The sequence below is a fragment of the Taudactylus pleione genome, unplaced genomic scaffold (genome assembly GCF_031769625.1).
Source record: "Taudactylus pleione unplaced genomic scaffold, aTauple2 ptg000198l, whole genome shotgun sequence".
Classification (NCBI taxonomy): Eukaryota; Metazoa; Chordata; class Amphibia; order Anura; family Myobatrachidae; genus Taudactylus; species Taudactylus pleione.
In genome coordinates, this window is record NW_028284600.1 from 14,778,664 (window position 1) to 14,800,097 (window position 21,434).

Below are 21,434 nucleotides of genomic sequence, written 5' to 3' on the forward strand. Positions count from 1 at the left end.
CGTCTCAGAACAGTTGGAAAGTCTTTGCCGGGATCGACGGCTTGGTCTGTCCCAGCATTAAAAAATATATAAATAAGTTGATATTTCCACTGAGATATGACACGAATATTTTAAATCGCTTTTCGCAAATCTTTTTAAATAGATGGTGGTGGGACGGGACACATCAAAAGTAGTGGGCTAAATGTAATTAAAGTGCGCGAAGGTGTTTCTGCGGGAATACATGCGAGTATTCCCATTTTATTAAAATAGCAAATATGATTAAGACAAAACCAAGCTGCACAGCGGTGCCAGCTGTGCTCTATTACATTTGAACGAAGAGGGCGGACAGGAGCGTGAAGGGAGATGAGATCAGAGATGTGAATGGGAGAGGAATGGGTGAGGGCTTTGTAAGTGAGTGTGAGAACCTTGAATTGAGTTCAGAAAGGGAATGGGAGCCAGTGGAGGGCTTGCCAAAGAGTAGGTGATGTCCAAAGGGGGACATCTCTATTCATTTCGGGTCCACAGCTGTCTTAATTTTTCTTATAAGTAGGGTTGGACTCTGCAAAAGCTCTATAGCTGGAAAGTGTCGGTCACCACCATTTTGTGACATATGATTCACTGACGTACTGCTTTCCAATTGCTGTGGATTTCGGTGGTTTCTGTGATGATTTCTTGAATCACTGAAGGGAAACAATAGCAAAAATGAAGGTTTTGGCAAGTCTATATTATTCATCCCACACAAAATATTTTGTAATATCAATAGAAGGGACACTAAGAGGAGGGGTAGATGCATAGTGCCCGGGCTTGCCTGGGAGGCGCATTGTTGCTCCAAGTTATGGTCATGCCCCCTCCAGTGGTGCTGGTATAAAATAAATATCAGGTCTTTCTCTTTGGGTTTCAGTACATACATGAGCAGTTGCAATTGACAAAGAAGGAGAGTAGGAAATATGCTCAGAGATTCTTCAGCGGTGTGGTATATTTTGTTGACATTCATAAATGTTGACATGGTCGTGATGATAAAAAGGTAGACAGAACGTCCCTGGTGGTGACTTACCTGGTACAGTGGCTTCAGTGGTGTCTTCCAGGTCTGATGGTCATGTCCTGATGACTTCTGGTGGATCCTGCGGGACTTCCGTCAGTAAGTATGACTACCCTCACCCTAGTACACAACCCTAACCTCCCCTCCCACAGCCTAACCTCACCCTAGTTCCTAACCCTAACCTCCCCTACCATAGCCTAACCCTCACCCTAGTGCCTAACCTCCCCTCCCATAGCCTAAACCTCCCCCTTGTGCCTAACCCTAACCTCCCCTCCCACAGCCTACCCTCACCCTAGTTCCTAACCCTAACCTCCCCTCCCGTAGCCTAACCCTCACCCTAGTGCCTAACCTCCCCTCCCATAGCCTAAACCTCCCCCTCGTGCCTAACCCTAACCTCCCCTCCCACAGCCTAACCCTCACCCTAGTTCCTAACCCTAACCTCCCCTCCCGTAGCCTAATGCTAACTCTCTCCCTAGTGCCTAACCCTAACCATCCCTCCCGTAGCCTAACTCTACCACTCCTCCTGTACCCTAAACCCTCTGCTGCCGGTCCTTGGAAAATATCAGCATTTCACATGTTGACATTGTGAACATGTCGACACTCTGCAGGTGCTGACAAGTTCAATGTCGACATTTCAACAATATTGACATCATAACTGCCGACGTTGTGGTGTTGACAATATGCCCACATCCCCTTATTCAGTACAGTACTTGGAGGAGTATAGGTGTATAGCCACTGCATACACATCTGGTAGCCTGTCTCCCAGCCACACAGCTCCTTCTTCTCACTCCCTGATACCTCCACTCATAGGTCCAGGTCTGTGGGTACTGAAGCACTCCCAATATTTGTGCAGCCGCAACCACTACCCATATCTATGCATAGTATAGTTAGAGAGACAAGTGGCAAGACTGTATATGGCGTACCCCTGACGTAAATCTTGCCGCATATGCTCCGGTTGCAGGACTGAATGCATCTTGCGACGTGTGAGCCTCAGCATACAGGCGTAAATATACTTTTGCGTGCGGTTTAACCTAATGTTTTGGGTTTTTTTTATACAATTTAGTGTTCATGTGGAAATGATTCAGATTTTTCCAGTAGGCAGTGATCTAAAAATAAATATCTACTGTAAATCTTTTCCAAATAATACAAAAAAGAAAAAACACAGCAAAGCGAATGCCAGTTTCTTACGCTGCATGCTAGCCAATGACTGTACCCATCCGTCTATTACATCCAAGGCAGATATGCCGGGCTACCAGCTACTACAACTAATGACACGGTTTACTTATGTAAGTACCAACATTTATATAATTGACACAAGTTAAAAAATTAAAGGAAAGGAGAGAAATTAGCCTGTTTTTTTGTCCAGATTAGCCCAACACTTGCACCAGGTGTGCCCCGACCGCCAATTTGGTTGCCTTGGTTTGATTAGTTTCTGTCAGGGGGATTGGAAAATTAAATCAATAAATGATTCGGGGCTGCTCGCCTCCCAAAAGCTTGTGGTGTTCTAATTATCTGTCAGTGTTGATCTAAAGTAAGGGTGGGTACACACCTGAACGATATCGGCCCGATGTGGATGATTTGGCCAAATCGGAACGTCAAATCGGGCATATTGTGCAGTGTGTATGCACGATTGGTGCGCTCCTGCGGTCGCGTATGATATCGTGTGATATCTGCCAATCACACGATATCGCATGTGAGGCTGTACATATTAATGAAGGATGGAACAGTGATCGTGCCTTCATTCATTAAATCTTTTAAGTGTGTACCTGCAATCATGCAATGTCTAGGGTGAAGGCAAATCGCCCTGAACATCGGCACAATTGCCGGTCGTTTAGGTGTGTACCCACCCTTACTGTAAAGAACTCAAAGACCTTTACCTCAATAATGTGACCGTATTGCTTATTCGTTGCATATTGTGTGTGTCAGTCACGTGCCCAGAGAGGTCCCAGAATTTGAAGCGAAAGAAAACTAAAAGGAGGAAATGTGTAGTTTCACTTTAGGGTGGGGCCCCCTGTTCTATACATCATAAGTAGATGCTTTAATTAGTAACTCTCCCAAGCTAAATACTAAAGCGTCTAGAAGTACTGAGTCATCCAGTGCGCGCACACAGGATGAGCTTGGATGGAGCTTGCCATTGCTCCCAGAGGTATTATTTCAGCTTATTGTTGAATACAGATAGGGAATTATTTAGTAGGTTAGTGATGTTGTGAGACCCAAGCTCTGTATACATCATTCTAATATCCATATAAGGATAAGGGTTTTAGTACTTATCTATGCTAATATTATAAGATCGTTGTGTCTGTCTGTTTGTTCCAAGTTGGCGCAAAAACAAACTAACCCATTTTCATGATTTTGTAGTGGAAACTCTTAGAAATAACCTGAACTTTGTTCCCACCTGTCAAGTTAAATTTGGGCAATAACAAAGACAAAACTTATTTACATCATCAATGCGAGAGATGTGTGGCACCATGCGCGCTGCCAGTAAGTTTAGAGGTGCTTTGGGCCCATGCTCACTGTAATAGGATAGACTACATAGCAGTCTGCACAGGGCACACAGTGACATTGGTGTGAGTGATGGGTGAATAGGATAGGCTACATAGCCGTCTGTGCACAGGGCACACAGTGACATTGGTGTGAGAGGTGGATGAATAGGATAGGCTACATAGCAGTCTGTGCACAGGGCATACAGTGACATTGGTGTGAGTGGTGGATGAATAGGATAGGTTACATAGCAGTCTGTGCACAGGGCATACAGTGACATTGGTGTGAGTGGTGGATGAATAGGATAGGTTACATAGCAGTCTGTGCACAGGGCACACAGTGACATTGGTGTGAGTGGTGGGTGAATAGGATAGGCTACATAGCAGTCTGTGCACGGGGCACACAGTGACATTGGTGTGAGTGGTGGATGAATAGGATAGGCTACATAGCAGTCTGTGCACAGGGCACACAGTGACATTGGTGTGAGTGGTGGATGAATAGGATAGGCTACATAGCAGTCTGTGCACAGGGCACACAGTGACATTGGTGTGAGTGGTGGGTGAATAGGATAGGCTACATAGCAGTCTGTGCACGGGGCACACAGTGACATTGGTGTGAGTGGTGGATGAATAGGATAGGCTACATAGCAGTCTGTGCACAGGGCACACAGTGACATTGGTGTGAGTGGTGGGTGAATAGGATAGGCTACATAGCAGTCTGTGCACAGGGCACACAGTGACATTGGTGTGAGTGGTGGGTGAATAGGGTAGGTTACATAGCAGTCTGCACAGGGCACACAGTGAGATTGGTGTGAGTGGTGGATGAATAGGATAGACTACATAGCAGTCTGCAGAGGGCACACAGTGACATTGGTGTGAGTGGTGGATGAATAGGATAGGCTACATAGCAGTCTGCAGAGGGCACACAGTGACATTGGTATGAGTGGTGGATGAATAGGATAGGCTACATAGCAGTCTGTGCACTGGGCACACAGTGACATTGGTGTGGGTGATGGGTGAATGGGATAGGCTACATAGCAGTCTGCAGAGGGCACACAGTGACATTGGTGTGAGTGGTGGGTGAATAGGATAGGCTACATAGCAGTCTGTGCACGGGGCACACAGTGACACTGGTGTGAGTAGGCACTGCTGTCACCAATCTGTAAAGCGCTGCTAGTGACGTCGGCCACTCCCCCGACAGGGCCCCTATGTAAAGCAATTCAACTCGAACAGCTCAAATAATACAAAATTAGAAGAAGCGATTTCATCACGTGTGAAGCCGCGGGAAACAGCTAGTATGCAATATATTCAGTGCTTTTCTCTGGACGGCACTTAATGAGGTGAGTACCTGTACTTTATTACATAAAAAGAAGGCACTGAGTATAATGTAGTTAGGTATGTTTTGTCAACAAAAGCAGCATATGAAATGTTGACATTCAGCATGTCAACACTAATGAAATGATAATCTCAGTATGTCGACAAAACAGTGGGCCTTGGCATTGCGGCAAACAATCACCTCTGTTCAGTTGCAGTGGTGTCTGTCAGGTCCAGCGGTGTCAAGTGAGCGGAGTTCCTTATCCTGTCCCTAATCTTAACCCTAATGGCTGCATTAGCAGAATGTTGGCATTTCACTTGCCGATTTATCCGATGTCGACATTCTGCAGATGACAAAATGTGCACTGTGAACATTCCAACAATATTGACATCATAACTGTCGACATTCTGGTGTCGACACAGCTGCTGACATTTTGAATGTTGACTTGGTGACTGCATCCTGTATATTGTACTTATTAGTATCTCATACTACAGGTATGGGATCTTTTACATCAGATAAACCTTGCCCGGAAAGCTAATATAATATATAAGCACAGTGCTACCTACGCTGCCTGTTTTTAGAAAAGGATTGTACTGTAACTATTAGGTAAACTAGTAAGTTTTGGCCCCCTTGTACACCAGGTCCACCTGCACCCCCTGACTACTATTACTTACCTTGTGTAATCTGCCATGGTCTGTCCCATCTGTCAGTCGTTACCGCAGTGGCAGCCGTTGGCAATCTCAGGACAGAACATAGCTCATTTATTATGTAGATACCCCATGCAGTTCACCAAACATTACTTCTATTAAAGTCATACATATAAAATGATAGTTAAGGCTATTTATAATTTTATCAAACTATTTTTCAAAATTAATTTACAACCCCTTGTCTACCCCCTTCCTCTTCACCAGTTAACACCACTGATGATATCCAATTTACAGAGAAGCCACAGTGTTGGGCATGTGCCACTTTATGGCATTATGACTCCTTAGGTCACCATTTTAATTATCATTCAAAGTCCCAGAGCCAGCAGTTACCATGATAGATAAAGTAAAGAATTTGTCCAAATCAAGCAATCCGCTTCTAGCTATGATTGGTTGCTATGGGCAACTTCTCCACTTTATCGCTTTCGAAGTTTTGATACATCTCCTCCTGGGTCTTTAAATTGTAATGGAATCCCTAGATGGAAGTGGTGTAACTACAAAGGCCGAGGCTCAGATGCTTCTGTTGTGGAGACCTGATTTCAATATGTTCCCCTACTGGTGCAGAGGAAGGGAGTTCATCTGTGCCCAGAGGTGTATCCCCTTTTAGCAAATGGGGAGATAGTAAATTGCATATCTCCCAATTGTCTGTATTTAGGTGGGACTATCCCAATTTGAGGGTACTGCAGGGGCAGGACTATGGGAGACAATGGCCCCTGTAATCACTATTGCAATCGCAGTTGCGATCCGTAGTGAATCAGGCTCTGTTCGCTACCAGGGCCAGTCTCTGGGATGCAGATACATTCAGGAGATTGTATAAATGTGTAAATATCTCTCGAAAAAGGGTGTTTTGGGGGGATATCCTGCAAATTTACTTTAGTAAATAGGCTTAATAGAAACAAATTCACATATTCTAAATTAGTGTTTTTGTGTGTGTGTGAATAGAAAGATAGGTAGATATGCACCATAGTTATTTTCCCTTCTTTTTTTGGGGGAGTACCAAATAATAACTTGCCTCCGGGCGTCTGGGATGAACTTATGACACTGGGGTACTGTCCTGTGATTCAGGACTTTTGATCCGATTCAGTGACCATAGGGGGGTATGTCTCCCTGACGATGCTTGTTTACCAGCAGTAGCATGCACCATTGAATAGGAGGGAGGGACATGGGGTGCTTATAATTAGCCGGGCATGCCTTTGTGGGTGCGGCATGCACCCAATGTAGTGTGGCCATTGACCATATGCCTTTCCTGTGTGCACTTTGCACAGAGGGCTGAAACAACAGCAGGGCCGCCATCAGGGGGGGACTGCCGGGCCTGTAGTGACGGGCCCGGAGAGAGAGGGGGCCCAGATGTCAGCATTAAAGGATTATAGCTGCATCCAGGGAGAAGACTCAGCGCTGCACAGCAAAGGCAGTATTCCAAATAGATAGACAGCCGCGAGCCAATTAGACCTTGCGGAACGGCAGTCAATCAGGAGCGGTAGCTCCTGATTGGCTGCTTGTAGAACGACAACCAATCAGGAGCTGCCGCTCCTGATTGGTTGTCCCGCGAGCAGCCAATCAGCAGCGGCCGCTTCTGATTGGCTGCCGGTCTGCGAGCCATATTTGAAGTGACACCGACGCTTTCCAGCTGCCTGCCGCTGCATAACTGCACTGCTGCTCCCGCTCTCTCTGGACTAGCTGAAGTCAGTCCATAGGTAAGTCCTCCTAATGTGTAGTAGCCTTTCACTGTACGTCCGCCCCCCCAAGTCCAGACAGCCTCCCCTGCCATCTGCCTCTACCGTTTGCTCACAAGTGTTCCAGTTCCTTGCACAGTATAAGACCAACTTAACCCTTTGTCACCACTTTGCCCATGTACCATGCCGTCCCTCCCCTGTGCCTCCCCCCTACTCCAGCCTTTCCTTTCCTGCCCCCCCCCCCCCATAAGGTTCAGCCTTCACTGTCCTATGCTCTCCCCCAGGGGGGCCCTGCCTATTTTATTTGTACCGGGCCCCACAATTTATGGTGGCAGCCCTGATCAACAGCGATCGCAAATGCAACTATGTACGCAGATCGAGCGATTGTTAGCCATTGCGCATGCAATGTGCGTGTGCAGTGATCGCACTGCTATTACGCAGATAGGAATCCATCACAGACTGAGTGACAGGACGTGAGCGTTTGGGGGTGGTGACGGGAGAGTGGTTGCAGAAATGCAGGCGTGCCTGTCTGTTTGTACCCTGTTGCGTGGGCGTGCATAAATTACCCACTGCGATTGCTTACGCAGCTTGAGAGCCCTCTGCGTGCGAGGAGACTTGCAGGTATTGCGACGGGTCAGACCTGCTGTAATTGTGCATGACGGGCCGATGTGTTTTGATGTTATAATTCCTGTGTTCTGAATGCCAGGGAGTTTGTTTTGGTATCAAAGGTGAAAGTGGCCTTTTCGTACCACTACGATAATGACTAGGACAGGGCTCTTGGTCGCTTTTATTGTCTAAATTGCAGAAAGCCGATAAAAGTTAGCTGCTGATTGGCTGCTGCGTTTCATTACCAATTTTGCTTCTGAATGCAATGCCAGAAAATTATCCATACAGTGCATGAGATAGGGGCAGTTGGCAACCATGGAATCTACTTCATTTCCAGGATGACCCAGGTTTTAAAGACTTGTCCTTGTTTTTCCCTATTGATTTACTTCACAATAAAAATCCTATTTCTCTGTATGTTAAATGTGATCCTTGCCAGTATTCTGGATGGAAAAAATGTCCCATACCCCTCTTTTAGCCATTTACTATTCCAACCATTACTGCACTCATTGTCAAACCTCTACTGGTTCATGCACCATTGGCAGGAAGACGTGGCACCTGGGAGTTATGCATTCAATGTACCTGTGCCCCTAACATTACACAAGTCGTGATCCCACATATAATACTATCTATGCCACTGTGGATTCTGCATGATAAATTACAACAACCATGTTCAGAGGTAAAAATCTGCCCTAAACTCATAGCAATCGGTCAGACATTTTCTTTGGCTGTCTAATTTGGACTACTAAATTGATCTAAGCTTGTGGGCGTGATATACTAAAGGGGGAAATGCGGTAAACCCCCCGAAAATGCAGTTTTCGGGGGTTTTACTGCATATTCCATATGTACAAAGCACCGGAATGCTTTGTCCCGGTGGGTAATGCCCATAATCTGCAAATACTGTACGGTACACTTTGGGGCTTATGCAGAGTTGAATGCAAGTCAGCCATAATTGCTCCTGTAATGCGTGCATGGAACTAAGTGCAAGATGTATCCAGCAGTGTAAAGGTTGAAGAAGTGGACCAATGGAGAAGTTGTCTATAGCAACCAATCGGCTTTGAGGTAGCATTTAGCAAGTGCATTCTATAAAAGCTGATTGGCTGCTATGTGCAATTTCTCCACTGGTCCTCTTCCCCCCTGATTGATACATCTTCCCCTAAATGGGTATATTGACCGATTTGCAGAGTTGTATGCATCTCTGTGGTTGGGCTGCCAAATCCGTCTGAAGACCAGTGTATTTAAGCGTCCCTCAGCTCTGCATAGTCAGTAACTCTGCCCTCTCTGTACCTTGCCTACTTGCAAATGCCCCATTACCATCCACTTATGCCCTTTCAGTGAATGAGTAGTGGATGGCTTTGCATCGTCCCTACTTGCGTACGATAAGATACGTCTGCAAAATCGACTTGCATTGGAGTCTTCATCGGCCCCTTTAGAGGATGGGTATGTGTAATGAATTATTGTCGACATTTGGAATTGGAGCCTTTCACAGTAAATTATTGCTTCTTTAATCAATGAATAATTTGTTTGGAAATAAGAGTCAGCGTATTCATTTTACTGACACTGGCATTGTTTTCTGTTTCCTAGACAAATGGCAGTCTTACGTGAAAATTGGCTAAAAAGAGGTGGACTGCGCATTTTGTGCTATAATTAACATTTTCATAAGGGAAAGTTAGTCATTAAGCAGTGACAATGCTTAATGAAGCAACGATTGGCTGTGGGATTGCGGGATGAAAATAGAAGGGAATAATTGATATTTGAGTGCACATTAGAAATGAGAACTATGATGAACATGGAAATTAGAGCTGACAGTTCTGCATTTTTAAATGTTCTATGATAGTGGGTTGAGGCCTGGAAGAGCTATAGTAGTGAGTGCACTATAGGACCATTTTAATAATTGCATTGAGAACTATTTATGAAAGTGGAAAGCTGCATGGAAGTGAGATCACCTAGGGCATGGGTAGGCAATGTTTATCCAGCTGCTATGGTGGAACTACACATCCAAGGATGCCTTACCACAGTGTTGACATGCCCTAACAGCGAAACGGTGGCAGGGCATGCTTAGATGTGTAGTTCCACAGCTGCTAGCGTGCCACATGTTGGCTACCCCTCTTCTAGGAGAAGCTTGGTGGAAAAGCTACAGATGTTGGTGATGTTGTGCTTAATGTTGGGCCTCATTTAGGGCCCCATTTACAAACGAAATATAAGCCCTTTAGCGCTCGCTAAAGGGGTTATACTATCTTCCTGTATTTAGTAAACAACGGTAATCTTAGATCTTAGTTTGAACAGCATCTTTTAGATGGCGAGAGTGATGCGGGCCCCATTGCCGGCAATGGAGACCCGGTGTTGCCTTTCCGGCTTCAACAAAGCCTTCCAAGCACTGCCGGGTCTCCCTGTCACGCACATGCATAGACGGACCGTCGCGCATGCGCATGACACTGGAGCCCCGTCGCTGGCAGCGATAGGCTGCCAGCAGCCCAGCAGAGAACCTCTTTGAGACCTGGACTACGCGGGACCTCGCTGGAGGGGTAAGTATTACAAATGAAAATTCCACTGGTATTTAGTATCACAGTGATACTAAATGAAATTTCCTGCTGGTATTTCCCTTCGTTTGTAAATGGGGCCCTTACTAACGAGTTTTATCACCAAAACGAGTGATAAGTGTCACTGTGTATGATAAATGGTGCTCCAGCCAATCAGCTCCCAACTGTCAGAAAAATGACAGTTGGGAGCTGATTGACTGGAGCACCATTTATCATACACAGTGACACTTATCACTCGTTTTGGTGATAAAACTTGTTAGTAAATAGGGGTCTGAGTATTGTAGGCGGATTGTTCAATACAGCAGAAGATATTATTGATAATGGGGTGTGGAATAAAAGAACTTTATTGATGTAATGTTTGAATAGGGTGCTGCCATGCTTGGACTAGGTTTGCTTTAAACACCTAGAAGAAGACCCCATGGGGCACTAGTCAGCAGCACATAGGTGTGTGACTTTCTCCTTAATTTGATTTTTTTTTTTTTTTAAAGAACAGGTTGGGGTTAGCTGGGCCCTGGGATAGTGTTGAGCTTGTAATGAGCAGTAGCCTAGGATGCCAGCTATGGGCAGTATGAAGGGCAGGGCATACCCTGAGTGAGGTTGGACGGGGGTCACTGCCGCCCCCCAGTTCTGAGAGAGAGGGGGGTTGGGGGGGGGTACAGCGCAGCACTGCCATGGTAACCTTGCTAAAGGACGCAGCAGTATTCTTTATTGACGTATGCAAATGGAATAGGGGGGACGGGAGGAGGCGCCTGCCGATAACAGGAACCAGAATCAGGCTGTGAGTGCAGCCTGGCAGCGCAGAGTTCCGGTACGGGAGCACACGGAGACGTGGCGGCGGAGCAGCGGTGTGTCCCCCCACCCCCCCGGGGAGGGAGCAGTGACATGCCGCAGGGGGGGATAGAGCCGCGCGCCGCTGGGTGCTAAGTGGGGGATGCATGCAGCAGCAGCCGCCCAGCCGGTGACACTGACACCTCTGCTTCTCTTGCAGCCGTGCGAGCCATGCAGGATGACTTACTGATGGACAGAGCCACCTCTCAGCAGCAGCGACAGCAGCAGGCAGCAGCCCCCGGCGCACCCCCGCCTCAGCAGCATCACGACCCCAGCCCCGAAGCCCCCCGTGCCGTTGAGACCCCGAGTCCCGTCAAGACTGTCAGTAGCTCCTCCAGCTTGAAAGAAATGCAGATGGAGTCTCCCATCCTGCCCGGGCTAAGCTTCCCCACACCTGAGCCTCCCAACACCGGCTCTTCTCTGTCCCCATCCTTTGGGAGCACCTGGTCCACTGGAGGCACTGGCAGCACTGCTGTGGATGACAGCTTCTTCCCAGGGATGACCCCTGTCAATGGGACCATGCTCTTCCAGAACTTCCCCCATCACCACCATCATCACCACCACCACCATCAGGTCAGCCCAGTATTTGGGGGCACCTTCTCTCCCCCCAATCTGGGGCTGCATCAGACTCAGCAGCAGCAGAGGAGATCCCCTGTGAGCCCCAATAACCAGCCCCCCTACAGCCAGAGGAACGCCTACAGCCACCAGGCTATCCTGAGTAATAAGCCCCCATCATCGTCCTCATCATCCTCCCCCTCCAGCTGGAATAACCAGCAGAATGCCGCCTGGAATAACCCGTCTAACCCCTGGGGTGGGCTGCAGCCTGGCAGAGATCCCCGAAGGGCAGTAGGGGTCGGAATGCCCTCGCCACTCAACCAGATTTCCCCACTGAAGAAACCTTATTCCAGCAATGTGATCGCACCCCCAAAATTTCCCAGAGCCTCTCCTCTGGCTCCCAAATCCTGGGTGGAGGACAACGCTTTCAGGACAGATAATGGCAATAACTTATTGCCCTTGCAGGTAATCAAGAATTAGTGTAATGCATTGTTATGTTGTCCTTTTTAATTTTTTGTGAATTTATTAGTAACATTTTTTTTATTTTATTTTTTTTACATTTTTATATTGCATATGATTGGTAGTCTGCTACTGCATTGTAGGGTTTACCATTCATTATAGGGATTACCATAAGATCATTACGGGCAATGATGGGGTTAAAATTATTTATTTTAATAATAAAATTACCTAATTAGTCATTGGTAGATCCTGCGCAAGTACAGCCCTTGTATTGCAAAAATGCATGTGGGCAATGCAAAGGCTGGGCAGCACAAGTGTACCATTTACGGATGACATCTGGTGCAGGACGTGGTAGACTGTATAGGCACACTAATTTAATACAATCAGGATTACAATGAGGCGTTCAGTGTATTTTCAGTTTCCTGGTTTTATTGAAATACAACTTGCATTATGCTCTGCCATGAAAGTGTTGTAATACAGATCAGTTTTCTAATTGTGAAGGTACAGATTTTAAAACGCTATGGTGGTCATTGATTTTTTTTTTTGATTTTATTCCGTTTTTACCACTTTTATGCATATTAAATTCAATATTCATATTCCTTGACAAAATGTTTATTCAAATTGCCAAATTATTTTTCAAGATAGGGCAGTGTTAATCTAATCTTATCCTAAAGCTCAATATTATAAAGCTATTAATTATTTATATTATTAGTGTAAAAATATAATGACCTTTACTAAAATATAAGTATAAATACTTTTAAAACATAATTTACTCAACAATGGTATTTGTAATTTAGATGTTAATTTCTGTGTTTAGTCCTTTGTTAAATATAAAATTTTGGAAAACATACCTACACATTCTCCATTATCTTATCTATTTTTTTTTTTTTGTGTAGTGATAAAATATTTAAGATTGCCATGCTATTTGTGACATTTTATGTATGGTTGATCACATGTTCTCAGTTTGCATTATACAGAAAAACATGAGTCACTGATACAACTTTGTTCTATTAACCCAGCTTTATTTGAATAATTCTGTGCATTGCTGTAAGTTGCAGACATCAAGCATTTTCTTTTTTGCAAAATTATTCTGACCTTGTGTAAAAAAGGCAAGTGTGCGTGTGTGTAGTGTCGTAACAGCTGTTGCGTAAAGCAGGGCTGAAAATCCATTCATTGAGGCACAGTCTTTACAACGGATCAGTTCATTTGCTCATGTGGCAGCAGCCTACTCTCTGTGCATTCATTTTTCTCATCACATTTGTACCTTTTTTAGAGAAGTTTTTTTTCAATTTGTCATCTAAATGTACCAGTCACCTAAACACAGCGGAGGTAGCCATTTTGCAAGTTAATAATCCGTTTATTATTTCAATTGAAGTTAGTGTGCCTTATTTATGTTACACACAATAACTGTGCTGGTGTATACCCTTAAGCTAGTAGTATTCCATCAAAATATGTTTTGTTTTTATTTTGTCATATAGTAAACATATGCCATATAAAAATACAAAAAATAGTAAATAAAACACCTACATAGACAATAACAATGGAAATCTAAATTCCCTTAAAATAACAATGTAGCAGCAATTAAAATCGATGTAGCCATAAACTGTATCATATCAAGGGGCAGATGTACTGGATTGAGTATGAAATCCCTGCAGTCGGGATGCCTGCTGTCAATATACCGACAGCGGCATCTCGATGCTCAGAATCCCGGCAAGGGTTTGGTAAGTATACCTACCGTTCCCCCTTCTCCCCCTAACCCTAACCCTCTGTTTGTACATCCTAACACTAACCCTCCCCCCACCCTATCCTAAACCTAACCCTCCCCCCTGCTGCCTAAACCAAACCCACCCCCAGGGGTTCCTAACCTCCCCTAGCTAGCCCTAAACACCCCTCCCCTGCTGCTAAGTCCTAACCAGCCCCGCTATCCTCACGTTCGGCATCCCGGCTGTTGGGATTCCGGCCGGCGTCAGGATGTCACCTATCGGTATTCCTGCGCCGGTCTTCAGGCTGGATGCACGTAGGGATTAGAACTGCATCCCGATGTACTAAGCTCTGGAAAATTATAAATTGGAGAGTGATAAAGTACCAACCAATCAGCTCCTAACTCATTTTTCAAACAGCCTGTAACATGACAGTTAGGAGCTAAGTGTCTGGTACTTTATCACCCTCCAGTTTATCACTTTCCAGAGCTTAGTACATCTCCACCCTAAGTGCTATAAAATGTTACTTTGTAGCACAATTCATGCAACAACATGTAGGTGGGTAGTCCACTTCTCTTATAAATATAGAGATCACAAGAATCGGAATAAAGAATAATTATACAGTACCTACAGAAGGCTCCTGAGTTGATAGATGTTGTTAATAGTAACCTGCTTTTTAAAAAATATAAAACAAAAGGCAATGGTGAGCCGTGGTTTTACTGGTATTTCCTATGGCTGTAACCGGCAAATTGAAGATGAGTACCGCACAGCTTCCAGAGACCCGCCAGTTAGTGGCTCCTTTTAGCCGTATATAAAATCCAGCCGCCGGGGCAATGACTCCTGTGTTGAACTTCCGTGTTTCCCGGCAGAGTCCTGGTTAGCCGACACACTCACTCCTTATTAGGCAGGCCAGGTGTAGGAGAACACAGCTGGCAAATAGACGGCAATAGGCAGCAGTGTAAGCCCAATGGTAATTTCAAAGACTGCAGTCTCACTCCTTTCCGGGCAGGCTCAGTGTGAAGAGCACGGTAACCAAAAGCTGGCAGTGAGCGGCATATAGAACCCAGCAATATTTTTAGAGGGCAGCAACGCGTTTCGGCCATAGCTGTGGCCTTTTTCAAGCTGATTAGTTATATCACTTGTTTCTATTGAATCGATAGGCTGTGTTCTTGTGATTCACACCCCAAAATGACTGTCTCCTTTGCCTGTAGCTGATATGCACACTAGTATTTTATTTTAATGTGCCCAACTTTTGTATGTTGATGAGGCTTTAACATCATAACATTTTTTACTACTGTACATATCTGAATATAATAGCTTCCATTTCTTAAAACTATTTTTGTAAAGCAGAACCTTACCTGTAAAGAATCATTTTGATGTGTTGCAAGTAATCATAGACTGCATTGTTTTGCCTCTCTATAAGATTAGTATAGACCTCTGATTCGGGGTATTCTTTGCTGTTTTTTTGCTGACATATGTCTGTGAATATCTGAACAAAGATCCGCTCCCCACTCTATGTGGGTGACATTGGTGTCATAAAGTTTAGAGTGTAAAACGCATTGCAGACTTAGGGCTGCTCTGTCATACAGAATAAGGGGCGGGGCTTTGCTAAATATGAATTGTGCTGGTGTGAGTGGGAAGAGTATATGGACATGGATACAATGTACATAATTATAACAATTTGAATGTATAAACACAAATCGTGAAATCTACTGTTATTAGATATCCTAGCATATAAAACAGGATAATGCAATTTCCTATTCACAAAGCAGGGCTCTACAAATGTGAGTTTCCCTTTAACTTATGTTAGTGATTCGCCCAGTTAGTGATTACACTGCTGCCAGTAATGTAAATATGCTCTGCTGTCAGCAGGTGTATGGCATTTAAAGAGGCAGCACTTTGGTGTCAGATTGCAAAGTCGAAACATAAAGAGCTGTATGTACGTTGCTGCAATAATGGAAACATTTTACATTGAATAATCTGTATTTCATTTTAAAAGTTGCATTGTCTTTCATATAGGATATGCTTTTGCAGACTGTTCTATGTATTAAGAAATGCGATAGTCTTTGATCTTTTTATTATTAATAATAATAATAATAATAATAATATTGTTTTGTTTTGACAGGGACTGCACAATTATTTCCCACAAATATTTTGCCTGTCTTTGGTTACCCCATTGCCTTTATGTGAAGCCTATTATTTTTGAATTCAAAGGGCGGAATTCAATTGATTTCGCGGCCCGCATCTCCCGTCTAAAGTGACAGGAGATGGCGGGCCGCTATTCAATTGTGCCAGTGTTTCACGCTGTTCGCACCCAAAGTGGTCGGGTTTAGCCGCGTAAAACGGCTAACCCCGACCAAAGTGCTGGCGCGAAAAGTGATGTTTGGGCGCCCAAACATGTTACTTTTCGCACATTTCAGCTCTCATCCCCCAGGGGCTGCGAGCTGAAATGTAGCGCTTGGCAGCTGATCGCGCCTGACAGGAGCAAGAATAGAATAGCTCCGTCGGTCGTGATAGGGGATGAAAAGAATTGAATTCCGCCCTAAGCTGTACCATGAGGTTTATGGCTATCTGTGCTAAAAGTGAGGCTTTCTTGCCCCCGATGTAAGTAGTCCTTGCACAATTTATTTTCTTCGCCTGTTAAGAAAATTATTATTTTTTTCGTGTACAAAATTAACATTTTTAGTTAATCTATTGGCAAAATACTTGATTGGACACCATATGAGAATTGCCCCTCAGTGTGGTATCTCTGTGTGCGTATAAACAAATGTGCATATTCCGAGGGTGGACTCTGACCCTTACACTTCACTGAACCCAAAATGAAGTAGATTCAATATGAAACACACATATGTGTCCACATACAATGACAGAGTGAAGTGAGAGCTTTCACCCTCCTCTGTAGTGAGGACGCAGCATTCTGTAAAGCTTTGTTAACTTTGAAGAGGCCAAAAAATGGTTGTAATGATTTCTTCTGCTAGGTATACACTGCTAGATAAAATGCCTGTCAGAACGACAGACATGTTATCTTTCAGGCTGAGATCCTGCAGATACCGTGGTCCCGATGTCTGCGCTCCGCTTCTGGGTAGGAGACCTTTCCCCACTCCCTCCCTCCCCGGCTGGTCATACACTGCCCGATTCGGCCAACATTTAACTCACAGAATATCAAATCGGACGGACATGCTGGACGACCCGCTGGTATTGTATAGTGTATGCCCAGCATTAGTAACTCCCTGTGTTGGTTTATTTATTACCAGTTACTTACATAGCACACACACATTACGCAGCACTTTACAGAATATTTGGCCATTCACATCAGTCCCTGCCCCAGTGGAGCTTACAATCTATATTCCCTATCACATGCTCACACACATACACACTATGGTTGATTTTTATTGGGAGCCAATTAACCTACCAGTTAATTTTTGGAGTGTGGGAGGAAACCTGGAGCAGCTGGACGTAACCCATGCAACACAGGGAGAATATACAAACTCCACACAGTTAGGGCAGTAGTAGGAATCAAACCCATGACTACCGTCCTGTGAGGCAGTAACTCTAACCATTACACCATCTGTCACAAAGTATGGATGGGACCTCTCCTGAGAATTAGGCCAAATTGTTTTGTTTTCCCAGCATTGGTCCGTATTCAATTTGAGGCGATAAGTCCGGATCCGCGATACTTTTTCGCCAATGACGTCATTTTCTCCTGTTTTGATTTTACCCCGTATTCAATCGGAAAGTCAATGCAATGTACTAGGCGAAAAAGTTTCGCCTACGAATAGCAGGCGGAAAAAAGTGCAGAATTGGGGTTTTGGGGTGCAACATTACAGGAACCCCCCTGCAGCCTTCAGACAGTCCCCCAAAGGTAAACTGTCAAAATTAAAAAAAAAAACACTCAAGGGCACCCCAAAAAATGACTTTGAAAAAGGGGGCGAAAAAAATAAATGTTGGGGTACAAAGTTAAAAACTAGCGAACTTGACTCTGGGGGGGTCCCTAAGTATGCACCAAGTGGAAAAAATACTCCTGAATACTATTCTGCACCACATATAGAAAAACGATATTTAGCAGCTATTAAGGCCGTTTAAAAAGACCAAATATCTTCAGCAAGCCAAATTGGGGTGTACCATAGAGAACCCCCATGTCAGAGCATCTTTTGGGGGTGCCAGGCTGATTTCCCCATATCTGACAGTACTTTCCGCCTGTTATAGTTTTGTCGGGTCCCGTTTTCGCGTACTTTCAAATTGAATACGGGGTAAAGGGGGCACGCACGCTATACTTTTCCACCTACAAAACAGGCGAAGTAGGCGAAAAGTCCAGGACGCGAAAAAGTATTGCGGCTCGGCTGAAATTTAATACGGCTCATTGTTTAGGACAGTCGGCAAAGGTGGCTATGGGCCTGATTCAGCATTACACGTATGTGCAATGCTGAACGGAGATTCCCGATTATCGGGAATCTGCGCAGGACCTGTTCTGTACATGTGCAGAACGGGTCCTGTGTGATCACATGCAGACCCTTCTGTGCCTCTGCCTGATTGACAGGCAGAGGCATTTAAGAGGCAGTGCGGGGGCGGAGACTGCCAGCGTTCCTGGAATCGGGGGAGGGTGTCGTCCCCGTTTTCCGGGAGTGACAAGGCCACGTACGCAGTTTCCTGGCCTCGCAAGCTGGCAATCCTCTGCTAACTCAACTGGCCGGCAGCCTGGCACCATCCACCTCGGTCGCAGTGCTGGGATTTAAAATGCAGCAGGGGGTGTCACATGCCTCCTGCTTAATTTGCATATTAGTAAGGACGGAATTGCAAAGCTGCCTGCCGAAGCTGTATCACCCCCTATGTCCACATGTTTACACAACATTTATAATGAAAGCTGCATCATAAGGATCCTTTGCTTAAGATAGCGCTTGCTGTACATCCAGTCTAGGACATTCCTCCATAGTGTTGGGAAATCTATATCTGTGCACACAAGCCCATCTGGCCGTTCAGCCTGCTTGCCAAATGACTAGGCTTGTGGTCAGTATAACCACAGATGTAGAGCCCACAACGAGAATGATCATCCACCAGTAAGATAGTCCTGTTTACATTTTTTAGTGGATTTTGATCCAGTGGGCATTATAGTGGCACAGTGGTGAGCATTCACAGCACTAGGGTCATGAGTTTGATTCTCGACAAGGGATCTATATGTATGGAGTTTGTATGTTCTCCCCTTATTTGCAAGGGCTTCCTCAGGGTTCTCCAGCATCCTCCCACATTCCAAAAACAAACTGGTACTTTAGTTGGCTGTTTATTAAAAAAAAAAAAAGTCCCCCGAGTGTACGTGGTATGGAATTTAGACCGTAAGCACCAATGGGGCAAATGACTGATGTGAATGACTAACATTCTCTGTGCAGCGCTGCGTAAGTGGTGGCACTTTTATAAATAAATTTATAATAATAATCCTACATTGTGACCTATTTGCCCAAAAAGATTTAAATATGTTCACGTGGCCAGCTTAGCACATTCTTTTGGCAAGAGTGCCGGGTACCATGACTTATGTATTTCACCTTCTTTACCTTTTACAATACTTCCCTAAATAAGACCATCCTACTTAGGAACAATGTATAGTCTGTTGGTTTATTTATAGGGTTCAGTTACATCAGCTTGCGGATTCTGCTATACCCATGTGTTTAAATTCTCCATGTAGAACCAGGAAACATGGATGCAGTTTGAACGCATTTGCAAGAAAGCAAATGTTCCATGAATGCAATCCGTGCCCGTAAACAGACCACACACAACAACTGGCATGTACCGTAACGTTTGTTATGGCTTGTTTCATTACTGTTGTGCCTAAAACGTATGTTCATGTATTTCTTTATAATACACAATTTTCATGATGAAACCAAGCCGTATACTGTTATTATTATTATTATTATTATTATTATTATTATTATCGTTTATTTATATGGCGCCACAAGTGTTCCGCAGCGCCTTACAAAGTACATAAATAGATTTACAGTGACTTACAGTACAATACAATACAATACATTACAGGACATGGATAATATACATTGGTACATTCGCGAGCATAACACCCAGATAAGCAACAATGCAAAGCAACCAAGTGTTAGGTGCCCTGGTAGAGAGTAAGAAGTAGATGAAGGTAGAGTAAGGAGAAGCACAAGAGGGTAGAGGGCCCTGCTCATAGGAGCTTACCTTCTAAGGGGGAGGGATAGACAGACAGGGGTGACACAGATGCGTAGGCAGGGAGAGAGGAGTATGTAGCAGCAAGTTAAGATTAGAGCTGGAAGGCTTTGATGACTAGTGGGTCTTGAGAATACTGTTATGATGCACTCCTGATATCCAGGGGTGTCTTGCCTCTACGGACATTTTTATAGGGTTCTAGGATGGAATTTATAATATAGTTATGTGACATAAGTTATATTGTACAGGAGTGGTATCGCTATCTATGCATATAGTCATGACTAAGGTATTTATTATCCTTGCCAGAACTTTTGCTCTAGTTTCGTGACTCCAGAAGAATGTACTGTGGCATTGCATGGGGACGCTGGTTGTTGGGTCATCCAATAAAGAAGTTGGACATTGTGCACTTACGAAATGTTAGCTTTTTAAAGGTCCAACTTTTGTTTGACACATTTGTTGAAATAGCCTGAAATACGGCAACACAAACATGATCATTGTAATATTAATAGCATTTATTTATAAGGCGCCATCAATTTTTGCAGCGCCGCATGTAGTAAAGGTATTTTTTATAAATACAAGAGCAGGCATAGCTGTAGCACATGCATAAGGCTGAGTTACTGGGCTTAGAGAGAGGAATGAAACAGGAGGAGAGCGTTCCCTGCTCACCAGAGCCTACATTCTAAAATGGAGGGTGGTGTAGTAGGGGTATAGAGGAGAGACAACGGGTTAAGAAGAGTGGTAGGCTAGGGTGAATTGGTGGGATGAGAGAGGGCTTGCAGTAATGAATGTTGGTGGAGATGATAATAGAACAAGGGAGAACATTTCACAGACCATGGGGAGTGCAGAAGAAGTGTAATATGTAGTGGAGTTGGTTATCGGTGAAGAGGTGAGGCGGCAATTGCTGGCTGACCGGAGAGAGTACTTGGGGGTTTGGAGGAGAATAAGGTTGGAGATGTAGGAGGGAGAGGAGAGGGAAAGGTTAGTGTGAGAAGATTGAACTGGATTTGGAGCCATTGGCAGAATTAGCAGGGAGGGGAGGCTTATGCTGGGTACACACTGGGCGATATATTGGCCGATCAATTGATCGGCCAATATATTGCTGGCCGTCAGTGTGTACAGACGATATGTCTGTGAACCGCATCGTTCAGACATATCGCATTGGCTGTGCTGCACAGCTGATGGACAGATATGTCTAATTGCTCCATTTGGTAATAATCTAAATAAGTGCATGCATTGATGTATTTAATATTGGTTTGTATTTCATATTTTTAAAGTGCCACTAACCTGAACATAATGGTTGATCCAAGACTAAGATGTTATTTCCAGGAGAAAGACTTTCTTCCTGGTCCGGCGTAATACGTTACGGCCAGTTACATGATAATACGTTA

The 21,434-nt window shown here is 44.5% G+C and overlaps 1 protein-coding gene across 4 annotated transcripts in view; it reads left to right on the forward strand.

The window, feature by feature from the left end:
• CPEB3 (cytoplasmic polyadenylation element binding protein 3) overlaps positions 1-21,434 on the forward strand; it is a 151,935-nt gene that overhangs the window by 15,731 nt on the left and 114,770 nt on the right. For 3 of the 4 annotated variants that reach the window (XR_015878963.1, XM_088476918.1, XM_088476920.1), the window contains exon 1: positions 11,133-12,181. Coding sequence is in view for 3 of the 4 variants with exons in the window: in XM_088476918.1 (XP_088333044.1) it covers positions 11,333-12,181 (849 nt within the window). In the remaining variant the exon portion in view is untranslated. Of the gene's footprint in view, positions 1-11,132; positions 12,182-21,434 lie in introns of those variants that run through there. The other variant, XM_088476919.1, reaches the window with a different exon arrangement.